General features: G+C 36.4%; 2 protein-coding genes across 6 annotated transcripts in view; one reads left to right on the forward strand and one right to left on the reverse strand.

Moving 5' to 3' along the window:
• Positions 1-3,435: 3,435 nt before the first annotated feature.
• LOC127959308 (leukemia NUP98 fusion partner 1-like) lies at positions 3,436-8,951 on the reverse strand. The gene is made up of 4 exons (XM_052558387.1): positions 8,412-8,951; positions 5,422-5,652; positions 4,167-4,265; positions 3,436-3,934 (listed from the first exon to the last, which is right to left on the reverse strand). The coding sequence occupies exons 1-4, from the start codon at positions 8,565-8,567 to the stop codon at positions 3,791-3,793; spliced, it is 630 nt and encodes a 209-aa protein (XP_052414347.1). The 5' UTR covers positions 8,568-8,951; the 3' UTR covers positions 3,436-3,790.
• An 8,081-nt stretch (positions 8,952-17,032) lies between these two features.
• The window catches only part of LOC127959744 (dynamin-like 120 kDa protein, mitochondrial), a 42,160-nt gene continuing 35,273 nt past the window's right edge, over positions 17,033-23,919 (forward strand). For 2 of the 5 annotated variants that reach the window (XM_052559102.1, XM_052559104.1), the window contains exons 1-5: positions 17,033-17,221; positions 21,111-21,429; positions 21,740-21,836; positions 21,969-22,076; positions 23,192-23,239. In XM_052559102.1, the coding sequence (XP_052415062.1) occupies positions 17,193-17,221; positions 21,111-21,429; positions 21,740-21,836; positions 21,969-22,076; positions 23,192-23,239 (601 nt within the window). In that variant the 5' untranslated portion in view covers positions 17,033-17,192. Of the gene's footprint in view, positions 17,222-21,110; positions 21,430-21,737; positions 21,837-21,968; positions 22,077-23,191; positions 23,240-23,919 lie in introns of those variants that run through there. The other 3 variants (XM_052559103.1, XM_052559105.1, XM_052559106.1) reach the window with 2 other exon arrangements.

The following is a 23,919-nucleotide window of genomic DNA, read 5'->3' on the forward strand; positions in this document are numbered from 1 at the left end:
ACGAAACGATTGGTTCATGAGGGGACAAGACGTCATTGGGTTGGAATTTGATTGGTTATCTTACCTGTCAATCAACAGTAGGTCTCTTTTACACGTGTGCATTTTTCTCCATAAGAAGCAGTAGAAGATCGTCCGCTATTTTAACAGTAAACAGACATTTCAACACAGTGGAATAAACTTATAAATATATATTTAACCATATTTGTTTATATATATATATATTTTTTCATGTATTAAAAAAAATCGGCAAATCAACTATATATTGATAGATTCCAATTAATTTCCATGTTAGGTAACGTTACTTTTCAATAGAAGATAGGCTACGGCTATACAAAGGCTAACATTTTCATAATGCTTTGTTTCAGTTGTTGTATAATATTTTGATGCCATAATTAACATCTTTTACAAAGTTGTAAGTTTTATAAATGTAGGGCGAGACGTGAGGGCAGGGTTTTTGTACGTGCACAAAGGCACGGTCACGAGAGGGCCTGGAGCCGAAGAGAAGAACATCACCTCGCTGTATTATTTATTTTACACTTTATAACGTGGCACTCATATTACGTAGTAGTTACACAGAAACTGAATGCATTAAAATAAACTACATCCTGGTACCAAACCTATGAATTCAATGAATTTTATAAAAACAAAACTGGGTAAATAAAACAACAACCTCTTTCAAAACAACAGCACTATATAAAAATCTTTACAGCAATGTAGGTATTTCTTAATCTGTTGATATTTAATTAAAAGTATGATTTTGGTACAAACAACATATTCTACATCTTTGAAATTTCTGAAACATCACACCAGACATAGTGTAAAATTATCTGCCTCTGAATTTGACGTGTATGTAAATAGGTAATTCAGATGTGCATTGTGCAATACATAAAAGCAGAGAGATGTACAAAAGAGAAAACAAAAAAGCTCTGTAGTCAGACACTTATCATGCATGGTTTTCAGCCTAGCCAAACATCCTGTCCTCATCACTCCACAGAGGAAAATAAGCAAGAAAGATGGAAAAGGAGGGTCAGGAACAAATAAAGCCGAAGCTCTTCAGATTCATGTAATGTGATCATGTAATCCGTGATGGTCTTTACCTATATTGTGTGTGCTAGGAAAAGACCATATAATCATGCTGGACTGCAAGACACACTTACCTCCACCCAGAGATGATGTTTTGTTGTTGTTTTTATTAACATATACAGTAAACACATTAAGTCAGTGTTCACAGGCTAAAAGACATGGAAATTATCATGCAATGATGGAAAATGGACATTGTCAGGGAAACTGGACACAAGCATAGGACCAGAAGAGGGGCTCATTCAGGCATGGTCAAATGAACTCGACAGATGGGACATGACTGTTTCTGCCAAAGCCATTTCTCAATGCACTGAAAGAAAGAAAAGTTAAATTACTGTACATCTGCACATGCTTAACATATTGCAACATTATTTTGCTTTTAAAGAACTTCCAGCTTATCAAAAAAACACTATCTGTTTGAATTTAAGCTTATGATATTAAAAACCTTGTATATATAGAGGTCGACCGATAGTGGATTTTATTGATACCAATAGCTACCTAATATAAAAAAGACCTCTAACACTTGCTCTATTCTTTTTCTATTCTATCTGTTTTCTTCTTATTTCTTATATTATTTAAAAGCCTTTGCTACGTGTACTGCGTTTAAGCTAACTGAGACTTGTTATAGCACTTATATACTGTATCATTGCTCTTTTGTTGTTTTTGATTGCTTCCAAACACCCTCATTTGTATAAAACCGTCTGCTAAATGACTAAATGTAAATGTAGCTGTAGGTTGGACCACACTGGCTAATGCTGATTAATCTACAGATTAAAAAATAGTGCTTTACTAATTTTAAAGAAAAGCAGTAACAGTACTGAACCATACTTTGTAAATGAATACAAATATTAAAATTATTTATTATGCTGATCATTAAAGTTATTTCAAAGTTTGCTAATGTTAAAAGGATCTTTAAAATGTAAAAATGTAGCCTATTAGTAACAGTGAATGTTGAAATGAACACACTCTAACAAGGAACAATACGTCTACAGTTTTCATTAATGGAACAAATGGACTTTTATTGTTAAAGGGTATTTTAGATATTTATAAGATATATAAGATATTTTAGATTTAGTCCGAGAGCTCTCAGTCCCTCCATTGAAGCTGTGTGTACGGTATACTGTCCATGTCCAGAAAGGTAAGAAAAACATCATCAAAGTAGTCCATGTGACATCAGAGGGTCCGTTAGAATTTTTTGAAGCATCAAAAATACATTTTGGTCCAAAAATAGCAAAAACTACGACTTTATTCAGCATTGTCTTCTCATTGAGAGCGCTCGGACTAAATCTAAAATATCTTAAACTGTGTTCCAAAAATAAAGGGAGGTCTTACGGGTTTGGAACAACATGAGGGTAAGTTATTAATGACATAATTTTGCAAATTGGGCGAACTAACCCTTTAAGCATTACCATTTAATTTCATGCTTAAAGATGGCCATCTTTAAATATCTACACAAGGCCATAGCATTACAATTACATTCATATAGATACATATGTTCTGCTGCAGGATTTTCTGTTGGCTGGATTTAAATGTGCATCTGGAGTATCCCGCTCTGTGCAGCACGCAGTGTCACGTGTCAAAATAAACAACACGTACTGTAAGTAATTTCAACCTCTAATGGCCGTTCTCATACTGTATAATGCCAGTGGACCCTTCTTAGCAATTCCAGCAGCAGATGCAACCCAGAAAACTATCGGCATGGATTTTTGCCGATAACCGATAGTTCCGGTGTTGTGCCCAATTTCGACCCCATGCCGAATTATTACCCCCTTAGAATTGGTAGGTTAAGGAGTAGGTGTGTGGGAGGGGTTAGGAGTAGGGTTGGGGTTAGGATTAGGCAATCAGGTAGCAATTTGAACAAGGGGGGTAGTAACCAAGTAATCGGAAAAACCAATGAATCAGTCGATATATATATATATATATATATATATAGAGAGAGAGAGAGAGAGAGAGAGAGAGAGAGAGAGAATTTAAATCTGACTACTGCATGCATGCAACTGCATGCATAAAAACTGTAGCTTCATAACTGCCACTCCCAACATATTTTATGCAAATTCAGGATGTCAGGATGATTTGTCATATTTACAGTTTCAGCATCCATAATTCTAAATCCAAAATAAGCCCCCCAAAAAATCTTGTATTCACAGTTTGGTTTTCTAATCCAACAGGACCATGAATAATAAAAACAGTTTATCGGATCAATGCACATTAACTTTGATTTACATAAAATTTGATTTTAGACTATCATAACCATATTATGGTTTATATGATTCTTACCATAAAAGCACAAAAAGTACTAAAACATGCCATTTGAAACAGCAATATTTTTTAAAAAAATGTAAATGGCTTGGGGGGGGGGGGTGATGCTGGTAATTACTATTGCTCTTTGCTTTTTTGATTTCAAAAGGGGGGAAAAGACTAAACTTTCCTGTAAACAAGAGATGTGGTTCATTTTGTAACTGACAATTAAAAGTATTTTGATAATATACTGAGTGATTACTGTATACTATTCATACATACAGTACACTTAAAAATCAAAAAAGGTTACTTTTAAAAAGTAATATTTTAATAACCTAAAGAACCCTTTTCCACTATTAAGAACCTTTTTTGCAATAGAAAAGTTCCACATAAAGGGTACAAGTTCTGCATGGAACCGTTGAAGCCAATAAAGAACCTTTATTTTTTAGAGTGTATGTTAAACTGAAAACAATCAACGTTGTCTACGTAAAGAGAACTGGCGATGGGGTAAGCGATATTCCTCCTGTCCAGGGCAGAACGGTATCTCTTTTCTTCGCTCACAAGCAGGTGCAGAACTCCCACTACGAGGACGTGTGCCATGCTCTGGCCATTTTATCTACCCAATACATAATCAGAAACGACAGAAGATTCAGTGTCATAGCTGGCACAAAAGCAGCAATTAACCAGATAAACTTCATGCATGCCAGGTGGGAAAAGCACTGATTATGGAAATGTTGTTCACTTGGTGTGATGCCTAAACTGCTATATCCATTAAGCCGCTGCTTCAGTTGACAATTTGATACTGTTAGAAGGTAACAGAGGAGAGAAATGGTGCAGAAAGTGTTTACCTCTTTATGAAAATGATGGCCACAGTGAAGTTCTAGGATGCCACCCCTTCCATTCCGTAGTTCTTCATGGCAAATAAGAGATATGCTTTCTGCATCACCCTACAAATAATCCAGAAGTGTTAATATTATGGCATTGATGCAGTTTGTCTAATACAGTATATACAGTATACAAGTTTTTATTTTTCATGATTTTAAAATAAGTCTATTTTGCTCACCAAGGCTGCAAAAACTCAAAAAAGTTATATTGTGAAATATTACTAAATTTTTACTGTTTTCTATTTTAACATATTTTAGAATTAAATGTATTCCTGTGATGGCAAAGGTGAACTGTAAGCAGCCATACTCCAGTCTTCAGTGTCACATGAGGCTTCAGAATTCATTCATTTTTGGGTGTTCTTCCGTTCTTCACAATGGAATTTTGGCATCTATATTGCCACCTGTTGTTAAAACATACAATTGTATGTCACTGGTGAAAGAGATATTAGACGCAAATTGTGTTTCGGCTCTGCTGGACTGCACACTTTGAGGAATTCAAGTGGATACTGACGATCATCTTCTGAGGATTTCTCATGCTGCACGAAGACCCAGTGATGGTGGCCTACAGCCTATCAGAAGAAACTCATTTGAGTGTATCATTTGCCATTGTGGTTCAGCATCCTCTGTCACCTTCCCTTTTTGATTGTAGACTCTCAGTTCCAGATTTACCCGTTTCTTGAAAAAACTGCTTTCTAAAGAGGTCTCACGAGGCACCGTTTAGATCTGTTCATGTTAAACAGCCTACAGTAGCCAGACCATTTCTGTTTATGGACACGAAGTAGCCTAAACACTAAAGCAATTGATGCGACAGGCAAAATCTGCTCAATCAACCCAAAATGATTGAAATTGAAAATGTGTTAGGCATAAAGTAGTGCCTTGAGTTTTTCATATAAAAAATAAATTCCATTTAATTGGATGTGAACTTTGAGATGAGCTAAGGGGGTATTTACCCAGAACCTTTTTCAACGACAAGTGGAAGAAAGAAAAAGTGCATTTTAGCCATACATTTGAATCCAAAACTAAAAGGAAAAGCTTTTGTTGTAGGCTACACCGTTGTCATGTAATACCCTAAACTCAAACTTTAATTTAGCTGGTTAACCCTTGCACCAGACCTGTTGGTTGGATGTTTTAAATAAATGCATTGCATTTGGACATTTTTAAGAATGACATTTTTGGCCTACTGTATGTGACATGAAATCATCTGGTCCCTTGATATCACCTTCTGGTTACTGAAACGCAGCCTCTTCTCTAAGCACTTAGTGAGCTCTGGAATGGTGCTGATGTGACTTTCAGGTCCCCCCGCTTTGGGTCGGCTGTTTTCATCTGAAGACACACGGCGGGCACGAGGATGTGAATGCATTTCCTTCTCCTCACGGCCCTTTAGGTGGACAGGGACAGGGACCATGTTGTTTGCATGGAGATGATTCGTCTGAATGGCTTCCAACTGAGACTTTTTCAATACAGAAACCAAGACAAAAACAGAGGAAAAAAGACCATGACATAGAAACAAGTGATAAGTTACGTTCAAGCAATATTCTTAATAATGATCATATTTAAATAATCAGAAACATTAAATGCAATAAACTAATGAATCTCATTAAAGCTTATTGTTTTTTTTGTAAATTTTGAAGTATACTATATATTTAATGTCATAAATGGGTTAGCAGTAATGATTTCCAATGATAAAGTTAGTATTGTAAGGCTTAACATAAACATAAACATCCATATATAAGAAACTTGTATAATCATTTTGTATGTATTTGCATTAAATAAACATAATAATCTGTAAGTTCTGGCATAGCAAGGGTCAAAATAGGTTAATTATTCTTGAGCACCCCATAATGACTTTTGTAAGCGTTTCACTTGAAGTCAAGATAATAGCTTCACCTATTAACCTTGTAGTTTTTCCTCTTGGATTACACTGTTCACAAATAGCTACATTACTTTCCCCAAGACATACTGAGCATGTATGCATTGCCAAAACTAGTTTCCTGACCTAATGCAACATAGTTCAAATATGCACATGGTTCAAATTATCTACTGTTTGCAGAAAATAAACGTGAAAAAAAAGCTGCCACAGAAAAAACTTTTTAACTTGCCACTATGGAAAGCTGAAAATAGGTACGCAAGTAAATGAATGAATGATTAAATTCCCACATAAATTTCCATGTTTTGCTCCATTTTAGTCAGATTCTGTGCATGTAAAATCATGCAAAGCCACCTTAGTTTGAGACTTTTTGATCAGCATTCTTTACATTAATCACATTACAGTCAGATCTGAGCATAATAAATAATAAGATTGAAGCAACAAAACAAATAGATACTGTGATATATAAAGCAAGTGGTAAATGTGCATAAGATCTTTTATGATTTTAATTTTAATTTATTTAATTTTTAATTAAGTTTCCAAGAGACAGCTGCTTTCTAGTCAACACATTATCACCACCAACGGTAGATGTATGTATAGTAAATTAATTATATTTAATTGAGTGTTTTTTAACATGCCGTTCACTTTAAATAATGTAATCCCACTTTTCACACACGCACACACACATGTTGGGTTTCCATGTTTTATAGACATAATGATTTTTATACTGTACAAACTTTGTTTTCTATCCCATTACCCTACCCATAATCCTTTCATACAAAACTTTAATCTAATAAATAAAAAAATAAAAAATTCTGTATGATTTATTATCTTGTTTGTTGTCCATATAGGGTCAAAAATGACCGGCATTACTATCTTTGTGGACACACTCACACACACATAGTTGATAACCTAAGGTAGAATCAGTAAAACGTATGACATGAAAAATCATACTTAGCACAATAGTGCAGGAAAATAATAGTCATTCTTAAATTTCTTTTGTAACTAAAGTTGCCAAATTTGTATTTTTAATTACATTTTATATGACTTTTTATGTAAAATGGGATTATCTAAAGCTAACTGCTTGTAAATGGAATACAAGAAGAATATTTGACTTAAATAATCAGTTCTGATTTAAATCTACAGGCTCACCTGCAGATGTATATTGTTTTTTATATAATACATTGTTGTATTGTTGGTTGTTTATAATACGCTTTTTTGTTTTGATTAAAATTAGCAGTAACCAGGCATCCATCGCACTTTTTTTTTTGACATTCTTTTCTCTTGTTTTTCTTTCTTTCAGTCCTGATTATGTGGAGCATGTGAGTACAGTGTGTACACATATAAAGGGTTTGCGAGGCGAGAGAAAGAGCATGTGAAGCACTGATGTGTGGGGAAGAGAACAAATTGCTGCTGGGTCACTACCGCTAATCAAGCATACTTTCCTGTTTTTTTAGAGACTTTCTTCCAAAACCCATTAATGCATTACCCAGCTTTGCAAGATCAGCTCAGGCTGCATATCAGACACAGCAAAAAAATCATGCCTTAAGCCATAAACACCGAAAATAGACCCCTGCTGGACATCTAGACTGGACATTGTTGATGGATAATAGCTGGCTCCCAGATGCTAGATAATGAATTCCTCTTTCTTATGGTAATATATCTTATTACATTGATAAAAATGCAACAACAGTACTACAATAAAAGACATCAATGCTTAGTAAACAGTTGAATCTATAGTTAATAATTATAAAGATTATTTACAATTTAGTTCATTCTAATTTATAATTTTATATAACTATATAAAAATGATTTTAATCATTATAAATACTATTAAATTACTATTTTATATTTATATTCATTTGATTATAGTCAGTATACTACAGTTATAATAATTTAAGTTGAATAATTTTAATCAATATAAAATAATATTTAATTATTATAAATTAAAAAAATTAAGTGTTACAAATTATTTTAAATGACATAAAACATGTCATTTTTATATAATATTATACATTTATAATGATAATATATTTATAGTTTATGATTGTTTTTCAATATTATTATATTATATTATATTATATTATATTATATTATATTATATTATATTATATTATATTATATTATATTATATTATATTATATTATATTATTTCTCAACTGTTGGTTCATTTTACAATGACTCTGAATATAGTTTGTCTAATCAGCAGGAACTGTCAATTTTAGAACAGGCAACTTTTACTGTTTAATCCAATCTGGGTTTTGTTTAGTATTGTACATTTACATATAGCATTTCTGATTATTCCCATTCTCTTAATTCCACATGTGCGATCTCTACCTTACCATGCAGGGCAAAGAGGCACGGCGGTCAGCTTTGTTGCGCGAGGGCCTCTTAAAACTCCTTTTCCTATCTTTGGTGTGTTCATCCCCTACCCCATGTCCCCAGTAACTGCTCATCCACTTGGTGAAGTTCCCATCATCGTCCTCGTCATTGTCCATAATAATCGCGGGAAGCAGCCGAAGAGACAGCTTGGGAACCGGTGTGCGGAGCTCTCGGTGAGGCTCCTGTCTCCTGCAAAGAAAAAATGCACCAGGCTGCAGTCGGCGTACGGTCAGACGAGGCTGCTGCAGCTGATGTTTTCCTGGAGCTACTGAGGAAGTCTTTCGTGGAAGGCAATGTGAGGTCCCGTCTCCAGACTGTGTAGGATGGGCTGGGTTTGGCTTGGTAGGTTGTAATTAGATTCCTCCAGTTTTGTGCTCACAATGTGTGGGTTAAATTTCTCTAAGCCAACCTAAAAATATTGCACACACAGCTTTTGTCGAAGCCTTTAAATAAGTGAATCCCCTGTAATCTATTTAACATGAGAGAGGGAGGAGAACATAGTATAGAGGCGGAAGGGAGGTATAGGAGGGAGAGGGCGAGCTAGATAGACAATGACAGAGAGAGAGAGAGAGAGAAAGAGAGAGAGAGAGAGAGAGAGAGAGAGAGAGAGAGAGAGGGAGAGGACAGTGTTTTTGGGTTGGTTCTCTGCTTTCCATTACAGAGCAATGGGCCTGGGGCTGGAAGGGAGGGTGGGAGTTAGTCACACACTCTTTGCAACTCCAATTCTCCCATACTTTCCACTCACTGAGCACATCAAACCTGTCAATAATTATGGACTGCTTCAGGCGAGAACCAGTAGAGAGTCAGTGTGATCATGATTTATGCTTCAGTACTGTCTGACAATGAGTAAAGTTAGACTGTTAATCAATGCAGATGGCATCCATCCGATGCAATGGCTAGACTTTGTTCTTATCATGACAAATGCTTTGCAGTATAACCACAAGGGCAGTAATATCAGTTGGGTAACAGCTGAAGCCTTTATGAATCATTATATAGGTATATATAATGTATGTTGTAAAGCATTTTATCTTTTCATTAATAACATGTTGTGATGCATTGTAATATTTGCAGATTCATTGTTATATCTGAAATTGGTTCTTTGTTATGTTTTTAATGCATTGTCATTTCTGAAGCTACTGTAAGTATTATTATTATAACTGCGGTTACAATTATTTGTAATATCAAACAGTGCATTATAAGGTGCGTTACATGGCATTAATGCATTAAAACAGTTTATATTATATAGTAATTATATTATATAAAGTGTTACGTAAGATATTTTAAGTTTTGGATCCCATTGACTTTCATTGATTTGAATTTATTTCTATATATATTTTGTGTTGCACAGAAGAAATGCATATAGGTTTAGAACAAAACGAGGGTGAGTAAACAACACCATTTTATTTTTGGTTGAACGATCCTTTTAATACAGAATGATTCCCAAATTAATCATTAATCAAATCCTATTATGTGTGCTCCACCATATATTTGCAAAATGCACAACATTTAGCCATTTACAAATTAACCTCACATTCTAAATGTGGCAGCTGCACGTTCAGTAGCCCATGTATTTTTTTAGCTGACCCCATTTTAGAATATGATAAACCCCCTCCCCTTCAGAAAGAAGCAATCTGGGGCACACAGCAACCACCCCCAAGCCTCGTCTACTGTCCTGCTCCAGTTGTTCCCACTGCTGGACTCTGGGGCAGCAGAGCGTACCGTATGAGAGGCCAGAGACACTGATGATACACTACACCTGTGGCCATGTCTGTTTGATCCTTGCCCTTAATCAGAACTGGGTAGTGTTGTGTGAACTAGATGTGAATTCTGGGTCACAATACACCTATTTAATTATTTTATTCCTTGTTTTCAGCAATGAAATATTACCTACATTAGTCATGACTGAAACAGATCTGCTGAATGCATAAATGGGTGCAACTTTGGATTCTAAGATTGTACACAAAAGTTGGGACACTGTACAAATTGTGAATAAAAACAGAATGCAATGATGTGGAAGTTTCAAATGTATATATTTTATTCAGAATTCAACATAGATGACATATCAAATGTTTAAACTGAGAAAATGTATAATTTTAAAGGAAAAATAAGTTGATTTTAAACTTCATGGCATCAACACATCTCAAAAAAGCTGGGACAAGGCCATGTTTACCACTGTGTGGCATCCCCTCTTCTTTTTATTACAGTCTGCAAATGTCTGGGGAATGAGGAGACAAGTTGCTCAAGTTTAGGAATAGGAATGTCCCATTCTTGTCTAATACAGGCTGCTTGTTTTAGGTCTTCTTTGTCACATCTTCCTCTTTATGATGCGCCAATTGTTTCCTAGGGATGAAAGATCTGGACTGCAGGCTAGCCATTTCAGTACCCGGATCCTTCTACGCAGCCATGGTGTTGTAATTGATGCAGTATGTGGTCTGGCATTATCATGTTGGAAAATACAAGGTATTTCCTAAAAGAGACGACGTCTGGATTGGAGCACATGTTGTTCTAGAACTTGGATATACCTTTCAGCATTGATGGTGCCTTTCCAGATGTGTAAGCTGCCCATGCCATATGCACTCATGCAACCCCATACCATCAGAGATGCAAGCTTCTGAACTGAGCGCTGATAACAACTTGGGTTGTCCTTGTCTTCTTTAGTCCGGATGACATGGCGTCCCAGTTTTCCAAAAAGAACTTCAAATTTTGATTCTTCTGACCACAGAACAGTTTTCCACTTTGCCACAGTCCATTTTATATTAAAGGAGCTGTATGTAAGAAATCTATTTCAATTAATCATAATATGGCCCTTATGTGTCACTAGACAATAAGAAATCACGTTCATTTCAAATACTTATATCACTGACAGCAGTAGTCCGCTCAGGATATTGTCATTTAAAAAGTGGACTTGCAGCCCTCAACTGGTGTTGATGTTGTCATTTTGTGTTTTGGCCTGATGTGCCTCCCTCCACCTATCTACCAATCACGAAGTCAGTAGTGTTTCGGGATCCATGTTGCCAGCTTTGCTGTAACCTACCCTAACTCCAGTCGGATAAAAATGTCTAATGTTACTAAATCAAAAAGACCTCATTATAATTCAGAAATTTGGTGTGACAAAGTCCGAAATAAAACCAGAATTTGTATTGGAGATGCTTTTGAAAGATGGAGATGGCTGAAAACGGAGAAGAATTTGAACACAGACGCCAACGTTGCTAATTTTCTCTTGGACAGTTAAGATTCATGTATGCTTGGCTAACTTGTACTTGATGTCAATGGATATTTCATATATTCATGACAGTCGAACGAAGTTATGCATGTTTGTGCAAAGTAACATAACGTTAGCTCACATGGACGTATGCTAACATTAGCAATGCATTACAGGAGCCCGTTTCTCTGTCATTATGCTGAGATGCTGAGGAAAACAACGTTACAAGCATACATCTTCATGATTATACTGTCACATACGAGCATAAATCTTTGCGACTATACTGTCACATACGAGCATAAATCTTTATGATTATATTTAACTAATGACAATAAGTACATTTTTTAAATACATAATTACTTATCAAAATATCTCTCATGAAGCATAAACATAATTAACAGAAAAAAAAAACTTACTGTGTACGTCTGTTCGTCACTTGACATTGGAAGCTCATTGAAGCAGCCTACGTTTCTGCTGAATCCTGCAGTTCATCTGGCAATTTTGAGTCATGGGGTAGGGGGAGGGGATACACCGCTCTACAGTATTTTTATAGTGATTGCAGTATCAGTTTAGGCCACAATCCTACATACGGCTCCTTTATGGCTTGACCCAGAGAAATAACTGCGCTTCTGGATCATGTTTAGATATGGCTTCTTTTTTGACCTATTAGGGTCAAAATGTAAAAAATGTAATGGTATTATCCTTGTAGTCTCCACAACAGAGAATACCAGTACACAAAGACACACACACACACACACAGAGAAAGAGAGAAAGAGTATGTGAGAGAGAGAGAGAGAGAGAGAGAGAGAGAGAGAGAGAAAGAGGTAAAGAAAGAGAATAGAGAAAGAATATTTGAACAGAAGTGCATATTATAAATGTATACACGTGTGTGTGTGTGTGTGTGTGTGTGTGTGTGTGTGTGTGTGTGTGTGTGTGTGTGTGTGTGTGTGGATAATTTGAATAAAAGGGGAGAGCGGGGTCGAAAGTAATGTGGGACGAAAGTAACAAAGCGATTTTCTCAGAGCCTATTACTGCATTTGCATTCCCAGCTATGACAGCATATTCAGCATGCAATCCTTGACGGAGCTGAGAAATATCATGTGATTTCCTTATCGTTTCCCAAAGTTAGGTCCGTAAAACTGTTTTCGAGTACAAAAAGTAAATTGTTGAAGCGGTAATTTTTTTTTATTAGTCGTGTTGTTTTTCTTGTTTTCTGTGTCACAGTAATGATCAATCTACAGGTTGTTTAGTGCTTTAACACATCCTAAAGTTTGCATTTTCAATTTTTTTTTTTTAAATAAAATTAAATCGAGTTAAAATGTCAGGAGTTCCTGTCGGGACGAAAGTAACAGTTGTTACTTTTGTCCCACTACAGTCACAAAAAGTATTTATTTTGTTCCAGTACAAGCTATATTGTGAATTTCTGTGTCTTGCATCATTTCAGGTCTGGTTTTATCCAGATGTTTTTGAGAGGGCGTTTCTGGACATATAGGAACATCACTCTCTCGGCAGGTGCTACATCACATTTATATTTAGGTTTTAGCCATATCTTAGCCATTACACCTCCACTTGTGAATTTGCAGTGTTTCCAGATGTTTCAATGCACATTTTCAATTTATGCATAAAAACAACTGGATGGAAACATAAATAGGCCTACTGTTACATTATGTTTAGAGTTTTTTTATTATGCTAATGTAATTAAATTTTTATATTGTGCATCCTGTAGAATTTTTTTTAATTATATAAAAATACATTGCAATTTACAATAAAAAAATACAGTCAGGTTTTAAGACATCTGATGAACTTAAACTTAAATTTAAAATGAAAATATGAAAATGTAATTTAATAGTTTTTTTTTGCAAAGATAAAGGACAAAATATGTTTGCAGTTACTTATTAACAAGATCACAATCAGGTATACTTAAGAAAAATAAGACTAACAGAAAGAAATCTAGCTTATATTGTTGTGTTACTTTTGACCCACCTGTGTGTTACTTTTGTCCCAACCGATGGGGTCGAAAATAAAAATTTTCAACTTATGTTCAAAGTGAAATTATACTGAAGTCTTTCTACATTTCTACAAAATACCACTTGGTATTGTTAGACCACACTTCTGAGTTACTGGCCACAGCTAAAATATATCTCTGTATACAACATTATCATTTAAAATGAAGTTTTTCAGAAAAATGGTACTTTCGCCCCTGCTCTCCCCTACAGTATAAAAAGGAACTGAAGATAATTTCATAATTTAACATTAGCCCAAAACTAAGAAATTACTGTAAATAGTATGTTCTTCAAAAGACTGTTTCTAACATGAGTATACTAAAATGTGAAAAAAAAAAAGATATCATAGCTACTTATCCAATAAAGGTAATTAAAAACATACAATATGTGATCTCTCGGGTGTTGCAAGTATTCTAAATGTGTCAGAAAGACTTGTTCTCACCTTTGGGTAAATGGTTTAAGACTAACCCAAACCTTGAGGACTGTGTCCTTACATCCTTACAAAGAAATCTGAATGGCCATCTCTTAAGCTATTCAGAGATCTTAATCTTATTGTCCCTCAGTGCTATGCAGGTATTCACATTATCTAGATTATAACACTCTCAAGGGTTTAAAGCTGATTCATGAATCATGTTTTATGTGGATAAGTAAAAGAGGCCTTTTCTAGTGTTGAGTTGAGTGTGACCCAATACTACTACTTCTTAACAAAATAGAGCAATTAAACACGGATGAATACTGTATATTATTAATCTTGTTCCCAGTTTCAATGCAAACCTGCATGAAGCTGATTTATTTGACCATATAAAGGCCCCTCTGTTTGTGGTTCTATTTCAGGTGTTTTCTTACACTATAATCTTAGTCCCATATTCACCAATCTAAAAAAAGCAGAGAGGACAATATTTGTTCTTAGTTTCTAACCAGAGCTCTGAATAATGACCGTACGGTCCAAAAAGGACAAAGTGCTTCTAAAAAGGGAGCCAGTCCTGGTTGTGTTCAATCATATGTGCAGTGAAAGTAATTGTCTCTAGAGGAGGTCACATATACACTCAAGTTTTGATGACATCAGCATTTATATATAGTAATGAACTGTAGTAATGTAGTAATGAAATCCTTTCTTTATAAGGAATACAATCCTAAAAATGGCAAGTTAACAGTACAAGTTTACACTCGGTCTGTACAGAACTAGATTTAGCTGTTGTGTGTACATGGCCTGACAGAGTTTATTAGGCCTTAGAAGATTAGGCCTAGTTTATTAGGCCTTAGAAGACCTGCTCTGCTTTTAACCCATCCAAAGTGCACACACACACAGCAGTGAACACACACACACTGTGAACACACACACCCGGAGCAGTGGGCAGCCATTTATGCTGCTGCAGCCAGGGAGCAGTTAGGGGTTCGGTGCCTTGCTCAAGGGCACCTCAGGTGGAGAGAGCACTGTACATTCACTCCCCCCACCTACAATTCCTGCCAGCCCGAGACTCGAACTTGCAACCCTTGGATTACAAGTCCAACACTCTAGCCGTTAGGCCACGACTGCCCCTAGAGGCTTATGAGGATAACTACTGTCCTCAAGGCATCTAACAGGAGCAATGAAGTATGTAATATGAATATATTTTCAGTGTGTGCTTCAGATTTTGTGTTTTGAAGGGCTTTAACCTGGTTTCAGTGAAGATGAGTAAAGAGACCCTGGCACTTTTCTAGGCTGAAAGTATACAGGGAGACAGCAGCCTTGTTCCTCATAACTGCGTTACTAGTGCAAACACGAATCGATCATGTCTCGTGTTCTAGCTAACAGCTATGATTGATCTAAACTTGCTATGGCAGTGTGCATTCAATTGACATTTAACATCATGTGTCAACCAGAGCTCCTAGATACAGTGCAGCAGACTTTCTTGACTACTGAACATGCACACTGTTCTGAAATCTGATTTTTGGAAATTTTAAATCAAACTTGTATTTTAATCAACATATCTATGAGGAATCTATAATAAAATATATAAACTAAAATCTATGTAGATGTGTTCATATACCAGCAATTTGTGAGTCAAGACTTGTTTCTACACTCCCCCCCCCCCCTACTTTCATACCCAATAGGCAGTCTATAATATTTGAATATTATGGCATAGTTGTAAGAGGTTACATGATAAGCACGTGCAATGGGCCTAAAAAACTTGTCTATACACTATTCATAGCCCAAAACCAGACAAAGAGCACCACCAGTTTAATAAAATTTGACCTTGCTAACTGAAGACACTCAAATAGGAAGATAACACACTCAGTACAGTCTTTGTTCACCTGACAAGGGACATTCATTACAGAAAAAAAAAATATTTCATTTACTACTACTTACCTTCACTAGAGAGAATGACTGAAGTTTTAATTCTAAAATCGTTTTGGTAGATCTTAAGTTTCAGATAAAAAGGTTAAAGCCAGACGGTCCATTGCATCTATCCATTTTACACAATGATTTTACACTGTCACGTGTATCCCTCTGGTGGAATATATTTGTACTGCAATCATAAGTAGAACTTCACTTTATTCTTATCCAAGTAATCTCAGAAGGATTGCCTACTAATTGGACTTAAGTCTTGTAATATCCTAGTTTATTGTTTACCTTTGTAGGCTTTATTACACTCTTAATATGCAAAGATTTTAACAAATAAAGAATGCTTCATTTAAAACTAAGGAGCACGCTTTTAGGAAATGCCCTGTCTATATTCTGTGATGAAATCATATTAGTTAAACATCTGACTTCTACTTAAAGCTACTTTATTTGTGAGAATATAATGTAATTTATAAGTCATTGAGTTTTGGTGGTGTTTTATCTTTTAGCTTTTTTATTATATTGTTTATATAAAGAAAAATAAGTAAAATAAATAAATGATAAGTAAAATGTTACAATTCTGTAAACGGAGAACATGAATATTAATTAAACCAAGCCTAGCTTTTTTACTTTCTCTTTCACTTTTCAATTGCAAATAAACTACACTGCAGTGAACTGCATCATACAACAAAAAGGAAAAGGGAAAAATTAAAATTAAAATAAATAAATATATATATATTTACACCTCAATTAGTAAGAAATACAAGGTAATCATACCCCTTAAGGTTTTTGTTCTAATTCCTGTTTAAGAGATTTTATAGTAAGTGAAGTCTCAGCAAGAAACACTTCAATTATAGGCAAAGTGTTAAGAAATTTGTGAAAGAAAAAAACAAAACAAACAAAGAAACAAAGAAATTGATAATACACGGTTACTGGCATAAAAAAATAGATTGATAGACCAGTTTAATGAAGCAGTTAAAGTCCTTGTAACTTTTATTTTTCTTTTACTTTTATTTTGACAACATGACGTCACGTCACGCTGTGGACCAGGAAGTATTTTCCTCGAGCATCGCTAGACTGGTGATCGCCTGCTTGAATGTCCTTGTTAGCCACACAGCTAAACTAAGTGCCCCATTTGGAAATATGAATTAAATTATATTTCGGAAAGCGTTCTGATAGACACCCATATCTGCCATTAGTTGCTTATAGCAGGATGTTACGAGCTGGAAGTGTAGTTACCTGGTAAGTAAAGCGGCACGTTTGCAGCAGCTATTTAAATTATTTTAATTTAACTACAGTAGACTGGAAACTAACATTAGGTGATTTGCTGTGTAAATATCTGATATACATATACCAATCTATATTTATACGTGTGAACTGTGAGGATTAGCTCTTAATGACTACAATTAGCTGGTATCGTTTCGTAAATGACACTGACAGGCTAACGTGCACTACTGAATGACACCACCCGAAACACCATCCCACTTTTTACAACGGAAATCACTTTTGCATTAACTAGAATTCTAAAGGAATTTCTACATTGATATCATATGAATGGTTTTATCAATATAGTATTAATAGCTGTCTAATTTGTCTGACAGTATTTCCTCCCTTTTCATAACGCTCTAGCCATTGGAAAACTGCTTTAGGAACCACACCTGCCCTGAGTTCTTTTATTTGCGTTCTAGCTTAAAAATGTATTTATAATCACTTAAGTAAGGATGGGAACCGGTTCTGTTCTTTTGAAAGAACCGAAACCGTGAGCAATTTTTAAGTTTCGGTTCCGAAACGGTTCTGATGCGCCACGTGACCAAGCACTGTGAGCATCCTTCCGCCAGTGTTCTGAATCTGACGATTCGGCGTTTTCCGAATCACAAACCGAATTACAGAATCGCCGCCCTGCCTCTTTAATTACTGAACACATCGATTCCAATTATGCGCATTCACAGACGCGCCGCGTCGCGCCTTTAATTGCCGAGCATTTTTCCCACGACTGTACGCGCACTCGCGTCTTTGATACCGGTGCATGTCGTTTTTGTCTGACTGTGCATGAACTGGCAGCACCTGGCGCCACTAAAGTACATTATATTTGTCCCATAATTTCATTAATATACAGTACAGATCAAAAGTTTGGACACACCATCTCATTCAAAGAGTTTTCTTTATTTTCATGACTATGAAAATTGTAGATTCACACTGAAGGCATCAAAACTATGAATTAACACATATATGGAATTATATACATAACAAAAAAGTGTGAAACAACTGAAAATATGTCATATTCTAGGTTCTTCAAAGTAGCCACCTTTTGCTTTGATTACTGCTTTGCACACGCTTGGCTTTCTCTTGATGAGCTTCAAGAGGTAGTCTCCTGAAATGGTCTTCCAACAGTCTTGAAGGAGTTCCCCGAGAGATGCTTAGCACTTGTTGGCCCTTCAGTTTGCGGTCCAGCTCACCCCTAAACCATCTCGATTGGGTTCAGGTCCGGTGACTGTGGAGGCCAGGTCATCTGACGCAGCACCCCATCACTCTACTTCTTGGTCAAATAGCCCTTGATGCCTTCAGTGTGACTCTACAATTTTTTCTTAGTCATGAAAATAAAGAAAACTCTTTGAATGAGAAGGTGTGTCCAAACTTTTGGTCTTTACTGTACATACTGACTTCAGCTTGGACCACTAAATAAATAGACTGCTATTGTTATGTAAGTATGAGGGTTAGATTATTTAGTGTGCAGGTTATTTCAAGAGTGATAAACAAAGTGATAGAAAATATTTATTTTCATTCATTTTTAATGTTTAAAAATGTGGAAACCATTCATTGCATCACACCATCTCCTGACTGCATTATTATTTGTAAAATATGGGCTTTATGGAGTGTGTATATGTAATAATACAAACTTCCTAATCATCCGGAAGGAGGAGGCAGGAACCAGCGCACAATCAAATAAAGACTTTACTGCCAAAAATAAACACAAAACAGCGCACCAGCCCCTCACGGACGACTAGTGCGCACAAAATAAAAAGCAAAACATAAAATATTATCCAGGCCTGGTCCTCTCTCGTCCTTCACTATAGTCGCTCCAGTTTTATATCCTTCCATCTCCTACATGGGACTCGATACCGGCGGTGGGGCGCAGGTGCAGCTCATCTCCAATCACTACACCTGGCCTCACTCCTCGCTCCCACACCTCTGCGCCCCGCCCCACTCGCCACACACCCCAATCGCCCCTCGCAGGCCGGGGGGTACTCCCGAGACTGTGCTCTACTCCCCCCCGCCCCCCTCCATGGGGGACCGCCCACGGGGACCTGAGGGAACCTGGGGGTAGGACAGACGAGGCGAGAGAAAAAGAGATGGAAGGAGGAGCGACAGAGATGAGAGAGGGGAGAAAAAAAAAAAATCAGGTTCGCACTGCTGCTCGGCCCTCCACCAGCTGGGTGATCTCCTCCTCGGTGCCTGGCGGTGGCACTGGACGGCCCTCGGCGAATGGCACGACACTCCTCCGCCGCCCGGTGGACGGCAATGGCTCCTCCGGTTTTGGGCAGCCGGCAGGAGTCCCCCGTTCCCTGCCCCTCCGGATTCCATCGTGGAGGCTGCAGACTCCGGCCCCCTGGCGAACGGCGCCGACTCCTCCGCTCCCTCACGGACGGCAGCCGCCCCTCCATATTGTGGGCAGCCGGCAGCGAGCTCGCCCGTCCCCGGCAACTCGCTCCAGCCCACCGCCTTGAGTGTCCCTGGCGGCACATACCTCGCCAGCTCGAGGGCACCGCGGATTCACCACAGCGGCGAGGGATGTAGCGGTGCGGGCGCAGGTGTAGCTCATCTCCAATCACTACACCTGGCCTCACTCCTGGCTCCCACACCTCTCGGCCCCGCCCCACTCGCCATAGTATACATGGTTATAAGTGTAACAGTTTATATTTCATAAATTTAGGGAAATGAACAAGTGTCTGAAACCTCAAGGGACTATTTGGCCAACCAGCTTATTCCTGCTTGAAAACAAAATGTTATTGATAGTGTAAAAAACATCAACTTTGAAACACATGCTGATTGATGGACTAGCATTACTCAACATTTCTTACTACCTTCCAGCAACACTACATTCGGTGAAGGTAAAATAGTAAAAAACATAATAATAGTTCATTTAAATGGAAACAGAACCGGAAAATTTCTAACAGTACCCAACCCTACTTATGAAGATCCGTGTACTGTATTATATGTTGTATTTTGACATTTCCAAACTATAAATTAAGTTCACAGCAAGTAATAAATGGTATTGAGCATTGAGTAGTTGAGTATTGTGTATTTTTCCTTTGCAAAATGTTTTGATAGTTGTTTAATTATTTTAATGGAACCGGAACCATTAGGTGGAACCAGAAAATTTCTAACGATTCCCAACCCTGCACTTAAGATGACTTTTTCAGGTATTTAGTGATCTATTAACACAGTCAAAAACTGGGACCTTGTGTCAAATGCTGTTTTGTGTTTTTTTCGTGCAGTGTGCGTCTGACAGAAACCAGACAACATTTTCTGCTTTTTAAATAGCTTTTACTGGTATATATCCTTATGTAAGAAATATATTAATATTTTTTCATTAATGTTTATATCCATGTTTTATTTGCAGAAAACTCTGATGTTACTCCATAACAGCAATAAATGGACTGTTGTAATCGCAAACAACGTCATACCGTGTGAATCACAAGCTATTCTCACAGTTTAAAAATCGTTTTTAACTTTCCAAGGCTTAAAATGTGTTACAGTTATCAAAATTGGGTCATAAATGCTATGGTTTTGCATACATTGTGTGTCTGAAAGAAAGCAGGAGACAATATTTTAAGGCAATATTGTTTGCTATTTTAATTAGTTTTTTAACAATATATTTGATATTTTGGTGACACAAATAGATACATAGTTTGCATTGCATATTTATATCTTAAGTTTTATTTATGTGAGGACTAGGAGGCCATAATGTTATTTCATAACATCTATAAATTGACACACTTTTGACCACTGAGCCATCCGTATTCTTTAGCCATGCATTTCAACAATAAAGGCTAAATTCTTCAAGTATTAATATAAATGTCATGCATGACTCCGAAGTGACAGAGTGATCACATTGTTCTTCTCTCTTCAGCATTGCCTGCAGGAATCTGCTTCCCTCCAGAATGGGGGTGAAGTTCAGAGTTCCGCTGCAGAAACTGCACCCGCTCTCCCGTGCCATCCATCACCGCTACACTGCTAACAACAATCCACAAAGACCTCCTCACTGTTCAGCTGCCCGCCATTACACATCCCTCTCCAGGCTCCCCATGCGTCCTCCCAAATCCCGGTCAGGAGGCCACGGCTATCAACAGCACCGGTCCTTCTGGGTGGCCCGTCTTGCAGCCAGACTGCTGAAACTGAGGTACATCTTGCTGGGCTCAGCAGTTGGAGGCGGATATACAGCAAAAAAGGTATGTTTGAGTAGTTGGTTGTGTTGTGTATATGAAATAACTTGCTCAAGGTCTTTTTACTTGCAAATTCAGAGTCCACAAAAAGGTACTCTGAGCTTGCTATCGGTCTGATAGACCGATAAAAAAAAAATATATATACATATATATATATATATATATATATATATATATATATATATATATATATATATATATTATCAGCTATCAAATCAGTTGTCAACAGAAAAATACTATTTACCGTTGGTATCAGGTTAAATATTTATTAGTGCATCACTAGTCAGTGTAGCCTGTCTGTTTTGTTTGTTTCCAGACTTACGATGAATGGAAAGATATGTTTCCTGATATGAGCCAGTACACATGGATTGTGCCAGACTTTGTTTGGGAGCTGAGTGAAAATATTGATTTAGGTAAGTAATTTGTAGAATCATGTTCTGATCAAACCTGTTTAACAAATGCATATGCTGCAGTTGCAAATAATTTTTTGGCATTGACTTTCTGATTAAAATCTGTGAATGTAATTTCTGTGTCCCCGAATAAAGACAAGCTAGCCAGTGCTTTGCCTGAACTTGAAGATCTAGCCAAACTATTACCTGATATGGAAAAGATCGGAGAGAACTTCACCTTCCTAAAGAGCCTCCTGTCCAGTGGTAAGCAGTGTCCTTTAAACACACCTCATGATGGACACAAATGGAATACAGGGGAACAATTTTGTTAAATAAAAGTGTAATGATTCATTAAAAATATGTATTGCTGTTCAAATGTTTGTGGTCAGGAAAGAAAAAAAAAAGAATAAATTAATGATTTTACTCAGCGAAGCTGGATTAAATTTATTAAAAGTGTCATTAAAGCATTTATAATGTTACAGTTTATCTAAGCTTTTTTATTTTTCCAAGAATCCTGAAAAAAATGTAACATGGTTTCCACAAAAATAAAGCAGCACTACTGTTTTCCGACACTGGAGTAATAGTTGCTTAAAGAAAAGGTAACTTTGTAGTCTCAGGAATAAATTACTATTTAAAATATTAATGAAAATGGAAAAAGAGTTATTTTAAATTTTAATAATGACATATATGCTGTGTATCAAATAAACGTAGCCTGGGTGAGAAAAAGGGAGTTCTTTCAAAATGACTCCCTTTTCAAAAACATGAAAACCTTAAACTTTTGAATGGTTGTGTACATTTTTCAATATATATAAAAAAAATACATTACAAATTGGGCCATTTAATCAAACTCACTCTTTATTAAGTTTAAAGTGAATTTGTGTCTGTTTTTCTTTTTAGTTTGATGTGTATTATCTCTTCTGAGTTAAAAAAAAAAAAAAAAAAAAAAAAACCTTGATGCACTGCAATGTAATTGTTCGGAAATGTCAGTTTATGTTAACGTGTGTGTGAATATTTCTACAGCTGAAAGGTACTAAATCTAACCTTGGGGTCTTGTGATTTCTATCAACTGAATGAATTACAATATTCTGTACATGCTGTTTTAAAACATCTGTGCATTGCTTATAATCACTTTCATATATGCATAATCAGCATCTTCCTAATGATAATATGATTTAAGATTTAATATATTTGTTTACATTAACATATTTCTCAGTATACAGTGCTGACACCGCTCTTCTGTTAGAAACCCAATCCAGTGTGCAATGGAATGAGCTCTTCACGCTTTTTTATTTTATATATTTTTTACAGTATTTTATTTCCATTTCATTTGTTCCTCTTGTTCCTCCCTCCTCCTCTCCCTCCCTTCACATTCTTCACAGGTTTGGGTAGTGAAGTCAATGGAGCTTCTGGTCTGCGTCTGTTATTAGGTGTGTAAACGCCTCACTTGGCGTGCCTCGATTCCTCCTGCGCTGCTGCACTTACGTAAAATGGATTTAAATTGACGGGGTGTGTGCCCCTCTAAGGATGGACCAGCTAAACCCCTTATCAAAGGGAACAATCTCTAAAATATCATAATAATGTTCTTAGTCAGCTGCTACTTTGTTACAGAAATTCAGTTTGAAAACAGCATTACAGTGTTACCTTGCTGTTTACATTAGTTTTCAAAAGTTTGAGGTCAGTAAGTTTTCATTGTCATATGGTCTTTCATAAGTCATTATGATATGCTAATTTGGTGCCCAAGATACATTTGTAACAATGTAAATGTGCCTACTTAAATTGTCACTTATGTTCAATTTAATACAGCTTAACTAACTAAATCCATAAAAACTAAAAAATACATTTACTGATCACAAAATTTTTAAAGTTTGTGTAAATTTAGTTTAGATTACAAAGACTATATTTAAGATTACAAAGACTCAAGTGCTAATTAGTTTGCCTTATTATAATTCAACCAAGATGAAATTGAACGCTAAAGCTTTCAGTTAACATGGGTCAGTTACAGATGCAGTTCCAGAGACTAACAGCATCTGAAAATGTGTGAATACTCTGATTTCAATTGTGTTGCCACTTGGTCCCTTGACTTCACCTTCTCTTCTCTTAAGATTTT

This window comes from Carassius gibelio, chromosome B6 (genome assembly GCF_023724105.1).
Source record: "Carassius gibelio isolate Cgi1373 ecotype wild population from Czech Republic chromosome B6, carGib1.2-hapl.c, whole genome shotgun sequence".
In the NCBI taxonomy this organism is placed as follows: Eukaryota; Metazoa; Chordata; class Actinopteri; order Cypriniformes; family Cyprinidae; genus Carassius; species Carassius gibelio.

What these genes read in the sequence shown, in the direction of transcription:
- LOC127959308 (XM_052558387.1), bottom strand. Translation starts at nt 8,567, where the DNA reads ATGGACAATGACGAGGACGATGATGGGAACTTCACCAAGTGGATGAGC. An exon ending in GTGCCTCTTTGCCCTGCATG is followed by an intron (nt 5,653 to 8,411) that starts GTAAGGTAGAGA and finishes GTATTGAAAAAG; the next exon opens with TCTCAGTTGGAAGCCATTCA. An exon ending in GCCATCATTTTCATAAAGAG is followed by an intron (nt 3,935 to 4,166) that starts GTAAACACTTTC and finishes TGTATTGGGTAG; the next exon opens with ATAAAATGGCCAGAGCATGG.